Genomic DNA, 7,990 nt, shown 5'->3' with positions numbered 1-7,990 from the left:
GACCCCTGTGGTTACGACTTGTAACCCCTGTGGTTATTACCATCTCTTGTGGCATCCGGGGGTCATGACCATCTATGGGGACCCCAGGTTCATGGACACCCGATGTGACCCAGGGGTCATAATCTGTGACCTTAGGGTCATGATTACTAACTGACCGGCCTTGAGGAGTTCATGTACTCCAGAGTATTTGATATAGTTGAGTACATAATTGTGGTTGCTGTCTGTTATGCAGCTGAGTACATTACAGTGGCTCTATCATCCTGTCATAAATAATAATAATAATAATAATAATAATAATAATAATAATAATAATAATTATAATAATAATAATAATAATAATAATAATAATAATAATAATAATAATAATAATAATAATAATAATAATAATAATAATAATAATAATAATAATTATAATAATAATAATAATAATAATAATAATTATAATAATAATAATAATAATAATAATAATAATAATAATAATAATAATAATAATAATTATAATAATAATAATAATAATAATAATAATAATAATAATAATAATAATAATAATAATAATAATAATAATAATAATTATAATAATAATAATAATAATAATATTATTATTATTATTATTATTATTATTATTATTATTATTATTATTATTATTATTATTATTATTATTATTATTATTATTATTATTATAAGTAATAACAATAAAAATGTTTTGAAGTAACACAATTTTATTTCGGTGCATAAGAGAGAAGTAAAGTAAAATGTAGTTGATAGAACTACATTGCTAGAAGAAGGTGGAGACCTCTGTGCTGAGCGCTGGTTGTAAACATTTGGAAATCCCATTATTTATTTAACTGTTGTTGTTGCTGTCGTTCTTGGTATTGTTGATGCTGCTGCTATTGTTGCCGCTGTCGTTGCTGCTATTATTTTTTTTTTCATTGCTACTTCGGCCGCTACTGCTGTCGTTGTTGCTGCTGTAGTTGTTACTGATGCTGCCGCTAGAGTTGTTCCTGCTTCTGTTATTCTTGTTCTTGTCGTCGCCATTGTTTCTTCTTCTGATGGGAATATATACAACGTTTCTCTCAGACGTTGGAGAAAATATTCTCCATTGAGATGTAAGCTAGAGGCGTTTCCGAAACCATAGAAGGCAGTGTTGATTAGAGCAGTGTGTCTCTCTTCCCCTCACCTCCTGCAGGATGTCTGCAGTCCTGCCTTCTAACAACTCTCTCGGTATCCATCGAAGCTGGAACCATTCCCGTCCCGCTTCTCAGATTAATCCAGACTGCCTCCAATTCCTCAGGCGCTGTATGACTCCTACGGGTTTGCATTATTCTTGGGTGTGGAGCTCTATCATGGCGGCCAGGGCGGCCGTGTAGCCGGCATTGTAGTCCAGGGCTATCTCGTTGTGCACGTAGTCTTCTCTGTCGTCAACGAACACGTCGTTCTGCGGGAGGAAGTTGTATTAGTCGTACATGGGAGTGTTTGTGAATGCATGAGAGTGCATGGGAGTGCTTATACTTAACTCAGAGTGCATGAGAGTATACCAGGATGTACAGGAGTACATTTGAGTACATGGGAATACATAAAGATATACATGAGTGCATGTGAGTGCATTGAAGTACGCTATGATGACACTAACAGGTGTTTGCAAGGGGATGATAACCAGACCACAATACATATGATAGAGAAACATGAGTGGTGACACTGACCTCATCAGGGCCACCAGCCAGGGCGCCCCACACCGTCTGAGGGTTGGGACCAGACTGTGTCAGTGCCCACTCTGGGTCACACACCTCTGGCAGGTCAGGGCAGGACCTGCAACAAAACTCGTTTTAAGAAGCCAGTAGCTTGACCGATGAATGATGACTGGGCCACTGTTAGCCGTGGGAGTAAACCTCGTGTTGAGGAGCACACAAGTGTCACCACACGATCGTATAATATACAAACCGAAATAATAAGTCTTAGGAAACAAATATTTTAACTTAATTACAAAACAGCGAGAGAGGCTTTATACTGACGCAGCTGCGTGGTGGACTCTCTCAGGGGCGTTCTCTCCGTAGCCGACGACGAAGGAGTGAAGGGTGGAGCCCAGCATGTAGTCGATCTGGCCGGCGCCCCACTCCTGGTTCACCTCGGTATCGATACCAAGCTTTGCTGCCTGACATAGGAAGCAAAAGGTGATCATCCGACACACACACACAAACATAAAAGAGAAAAAATCTGGTAAGATTTAGTTCGTTTAGTGGCGGCATTTTCTTTTTTTAAATGGATTCAGCATAAACAAAGATACAAAGCAAGATGGTCCTTCAAGAAACAAAAAGTCGCTTATGTCTAAGCGTTACAGATTATTGAAGTCTCCTCTGGTATTTTTTTTTTTATCTCAATCGTTGGTCATTTGTCTGTCATTGCATGGTATGTTTTCCAAAAGGGGTATATATTCAGGAGGTATAATATGTACAGGAGTAATACATCTAAAAGCATAAGTAGTTAATGAATTATGGTGTCCTGTAAAAGCAAATGGTATACATATGTATCAGAGTGCAGGAAATGCAGTGGATCGATCTTTGACTGCAAAAAGTATTGGGAATGATTCCTGTAAAGCAGAAAGTGCATAGTCAATCGTATTTGGTCGAGTCGTACTCCTGATGTATGGCATACGACTCAGGTGTATACAACACATGGAAGATGTATCGGTGTATGGTTGAGTTATACTCCTGCAGTATGGCATACGACTCAGGTGTATACAATACAGGGCAGATCATTACCAGGAGTGCAATGTAGGCGACGCTGGCGGAGTGCCTGTTGGATCCCCAGTACTGAATGTAGACAAGACCGCCTGGGGTGTAGGGGAAGTTATTCTGGAAGTGACTGAGACCCTCGACCAGAGTGTCGTGGTACAGCTGGTCATCGTCCAGCATGGTGAACAGTGCCTGCGGGGTACCAAGGCACAGGAGATGTGAACAAAACTATACAAAGAAAAGTATATGTTTAAATTTAATTTAATAAAATACTGTGTTGGTCACTTTGTGGCAGATTTACAGAAGACTTCGAGAAGTATGTCTTGTCTTAAAAAATCTAGTGGAGTTTACCAGAACGTAAGAGATAAAGTAGGAAATAGAAGGGACTGCTTAGTTTAATATTTAAAGAAGACATTGGATACCGTAACACACCAGACCAGAGATGTATAATAAGGACACGAGGCAGGTAAACTATGAATTATATAAAACAAAATCAACATTCATAGAAATATATACAGAGGAGAATTAAGTTAAGAGACGTGGAGTAAAGCGTATTTCTGTACGAAAAGAAAAATTCAGTTTGGTAAAAGGTTGCTTGCGCAACTAATGTGATATTTTACTGTGGCAACGATTTGCCCTCATTATTTACATTACACTGTCAAGGACACGCCAAATGTGTATGGAAGAAGCAGGGGATGTCCTGCAGCACCTGGGAAATGTGAGGCAGTCAGGTTTGATCTGAGTAAAGGAGAAAATAGCTCTAATACCTTGAATCAAGAGCCTTTTACCCCCCTTGAAGGGAACTTAGGATATAACGTTCACAAATTATGTAATAACAACATTATAAGTTTATCAGAAACAACGACACAAAACAGAAAAAAAAAATTTTGGAAGTAAAAAAAAAAAAAAAGAGAACAGGAGGATAAATGGGGAAGTAAAAATGTTATAGAAGGTAGAGAGGGAGAGGCTGTCAGAGATGGTTCAAGTGTTATATTATGATCATAGAACTTAAGGCAACTACAAGTGTTACTTTTCTCCTGTAACTACACACACACACACACACACACACACACACACACACACACACACACACACACACACACACACACACACACACACACACACACACACAAACACACACACACACACACACACACACACACACACACAAACACACACACACACACACACACACAAACACACACACACACACACACACACACACACACACACACACACACACACACACACACACACACACACACACACACACACACAAACTACAAAAGGGGGAACTACTCAGGCATGAGGAACTTCCTTCAAAACATTCAGTGGGAGAGGGAACTGACAGGAAAACCAGTACAAGAAATGATGGACTATGTAGCAACAAAATGCAAGGAGGCAGAGGAGAGGTTTGTTCCCAAGGGAAACAGAAATAATGGGAAGAACAGAACGAGTCCTTGGTTCACCCAAAGGTGTAGGGAGGCAAAAACTAGGTGTACTAGAGAATGGAAAAGGTACAGAAGACAAAGAACTCAGGAAAATAAAGAAATCAGCCGAAGAGCCAGAAACGAATATGCACAGATAAGAAGGGAGGCTCAGAGACAATATGAAAATGACATAGCATCAAAAGTAAAGACTGACCCGAAGCTGTTGTACAGCCACATCAGGAGGAAAACAACAGTCAAGGACCAGGTAATCAGACTGAGGAAGGGTGATGGGGAATTCACAAGAAACGACCGAGAGGTATGTCAGGAGCTCAACACAAGATTTAAAGAGGTATTTACAGTGGAAACCAGTAGGACTCCAAGAAATCAGAACAGGGGGGCACACCAGCAAGTGCTGGATGAGGTACATATAACCAAGGAGGAGGTGAAGAAGCTGCTATGCGAACTTGACACCTCAAAGGCGGTGGGACCAGACAACATCTCTCCATGGGTCCTTAAAGAGGGAGCAGAGATATTGTGTGAGCCATTAACAAAGATCTTCAACACATCATTTGAAACTGGGCAACTCCCTGAGGTATGGAAAATGGCAAATGTAGTCCCAATTTTTAAAAAGGGAGACAGACATGAGGCACTAAACTACAGACCTGTATCTCTAACGTGTATAGTATGCAAGGTCATGGAGAAGAGCATCAGGAGGAGAGTGGTGGGGCACCTGGAAAGAAACAAGTGTATAATTGACAACCAGCACGGTTTCAGGGAAGGAAAATCCTGTGTCACAAACCTACTAGAGTTTTATGACAAGGTGACAGAAGTAAGACAAGAGAGAGAGGGGTGGATCGACTACGTATTTTTGGACTGCAAGAAGGCTTTCGACACAGTTCCTCACAAGAGGCTACTGCAAAAGCTAGAGGACCAGGCACACATAACAGGAAAGGCACTGCAATGGATCAGAGAATATCTGACAGGGAGGAAACAACGAGTCATGGTACGCGACGAGGTGTCAGAGTGGGCGCCTGTGACAAGCGTGGCCCGGTGGCCTGGTGGCTAAAGCTCCCGCTTCACACACGGAGGGCCCGGGTTCGATTCCCGGCGGGTGGAAACATTTCGATACGTTTCCTTACACTATTGTCCTGTTCACCTAGCAGCGAATAGGTACCTGGGTGTTAGTCGACTGGTGTGGGTCGCATCCTGGGGGACAAGATTGAGGACCCCAATGGAAATAAGTTAGACAGTCCTCGATGACGCACTGACTTTCTTGGGTTATCCTGGGTGGCTAACCCTCCGGGGTTAAAAATCCGAACGAAATCTTATCTTATCTTATCTTATCACAGGGGTCAGTCCTAGGACCTGTGCTGTTCTTGGTATACGTGAACGACATAACGGAAGGGATAGACTCAGAAGTGTCCTTGTTTGCAGACGATGTGAAGTTAATGAGAAGAATCGAATCGGACGAGGATCAGGCAGGACTACAAAGAGATCTGGACAGGCTACAAGCCTGGTCCAGCAACTGGCTCCTTGAATTTAACCCTGCCAAATGCAAAGTCATGAAGATTGGGGAAGGGCAAAGAAGACCGCAGACACAATATAGTTTAGATGGCCAAAGACTGCAAACCTCACTCAAGGAAAAAGATCTGGGGGTGAGTATAACACCGAGCATATCTCCTGAGGCGCACATCAATCAGATAACTGCTGCAGCATACGGGCGCCTGGCAAACCTACGGATAGCATTCCGATACCTCAGTAAGGATTCGTTTAAGACTCTGTACACCATCTACGTCAGGCCCATACTGGAGTATGCAGCACCAGTTTGGAATCCACACCTAGTCAAGCACGTCAAGAAATTAGAGAAAGTGCAAAGGTTTCCAACAAGACTAGTCCCAGAGCTACGGGGGTTGTCCTATGAAGAAAGGTTGAGGGAAATCGGCCTGACGACACTGGAGGCCAGGAGGGTCAGGGGAGACATGATAACGACATATAAAATACTGCGCGGAATAGACGAGGTGGACAAAGATGGGATGTTCCAGAGATGGGACACAGACACAAGAGGTCACAATTGGAAGTTGAAGACTCAGATGAATCAAAGGGATGTTAGGAAGTATTTCTTCAGTCATAGAGTAGTCAGGCCATGGAATAGCCTAGAAAGTGATGTGGTGGAGGCAGGAACCATACATAGTTTTAAGGCGAGGTATGATAGAGCTCATGGGGCAGGGAGAGAGAGGACACACACACAAACACACACACACACACACACACACACACACACACACACACAAACACACACACACACACACACACACACACAAACACACACACACACACACACACACACACACACACACACACACACACACACACACAAACACACACACACACACACACACACACACACACACACACACACACACACACACAAACACACACACACACACACACACACACACACACACACACACACAGACACACACACACACAAACACACACACAAACACACACACACACACACACACACACACACACACACACACACACACACACACACACACACACACACACACACACACACACACACACACACATCAATCTGCCAAGGAGGACCAAGGAGTGAAAGGGAAGATCAGCTGGTTGCAGATGGAGAGGGTGATAGGTCGAATGCTGAGGCACAACAAGGCTATCAAGAGCCACTGGAAAAAATCAAGGGAGAAACTGACCACATACAGGCAGGATCCAGAGTCACAGAGGGTGAGGCAATGGGAGGAAGAAAGGGCAAAATCAGTGTTTATCCATGGGCTTCAGGAGAGAGAGGAAAGGACACACACTGAAAGAAAGCAGGAAGAAAGAAAGGAGATTGAGAAAATCATCACGGAAATAGGTGAAGAGATGGACGAGATTGTAAATTTTCAGAGAATAGGGGGGTACTCGAAGGGGAGAAACCGACCAATCAAGCTGATTCTCAGGACGGAAACAGTGCGGAACAGGATCCTCCAAGAGAAACCACGATTGAAATACTCGGAAGAGTACAAGAGGGTGTTCCTAGACAGAGACAGAACAAAATCAGAACGACAGCAGCTGAGGGAGAGGACAAAAAAGCGAAAGGAGCTAGGAAAAGAGACAAGGAGGGAACCAGCAGAGGTCAGTCAGAGCAGGACAGAACAGCAAGGGCAAGCACACACACAACTACTCTCAGAACCATACAACCTATCACACCATCCCAACACACACTACAATCCATACCCACAGCCTCCACCCAACACCGAGCTATAGAATCCCACAGTATGCCACCAGGTCTCCCACCCTCACAGGCCCCCCAAACCACAGTGTTGGAAAGGAAACTGAAGGTATGGTACACAAACGCTGATGGAATAACAAATAAGTGGGAGGAGTGGCACGAAAGAGTCAAAGAAGCATCACCGGACATCATAGCTCTCACAGAAACCAAGCTTACAGGTATGATAACAGATGCCATCTTTCCAACGGGATACCAAATCCTGAGGAAAGACAGAGGGAACAGGGGGGGTGGAGGAGTGGCGTTGCTGATCAAAAATCGCTGGAATTTTGATGAGCTGGAGAGAGGAGATAGCGGAGAAGAAAGTGATTACATAGTGGGAACACTTCACTCTGGAGGTCCCAAGGTGGTAATAGCAGTGATGTATAACCCACCACAGAACAGCAGGAGGCCAAGGCAAGAGTACGACGAGAGCAATAGAGCGATGGTTGACACACTGGCTAGAGTGGCCAGAAGAGCTCATGCATGCAGGGCAAAGCTCCTGATCATGGGTGACTTTAACCACAAGGAGATCGATTGGGAGAACTTGG

General features: G+C 43.2%; 1 protein-coding gene across 1 annotated transcript in view; it reads right to left on the bottom strand.

The window, feature by feature from the left end:
* Positions 1–701: 701 nt before the first annotated feature.
* The window catches only part of LOC128686805 (endoglucanase E-4), a 124,119-nt gene continuing 116,830 nt past the window's right edge, over positions 702–7,990 (bottom strand). The window contains exons 10-13 of the mRNA XM_053773949.2: positions 2,757–2,921; positions 2,010–2,149; positions 1,701–1,806; positions 702–1,435 (exon numbers count right to left, since the gene is read on the bottom strand). Of these exons, the coding sequence (XP_053629924.1) occupies positions 1,319–1,435; positions 1,701–1,806; positions 2,010–2,149; positions 2,757–2,921 (528 nt within the window). The 3' untranslated portion in view covers positions 702–1,318. The remainder of the gene's footprint in view (positions 1,436–1,700; positions 1,807–2,009; positions 2,150–2,756; positions 2,922–7,990) is intronic.

The sequence above is a fragment of the Cherax quadricarinatus genome, chromosome 2 (genome assembly GCF_038502225.1).
Source record: "Cherax quadricarinatus isolate ZL_2023a chromosome 2, ASM3850222v1, whole genome shotgun sequence".
In the NCBI taxonomy this organism is placed as follows: Eukaryota; Metazoa; Arthropoda; class Malacostraca; order Decapoda; family Parastacidae; genus Cherax; species Cherax quadricarinatus.
The sequence above is the reverse complement of the archived record's forward strand: the minus strand, read 5'-3'. Positions and strand labels throughout refer to the sequence as shown.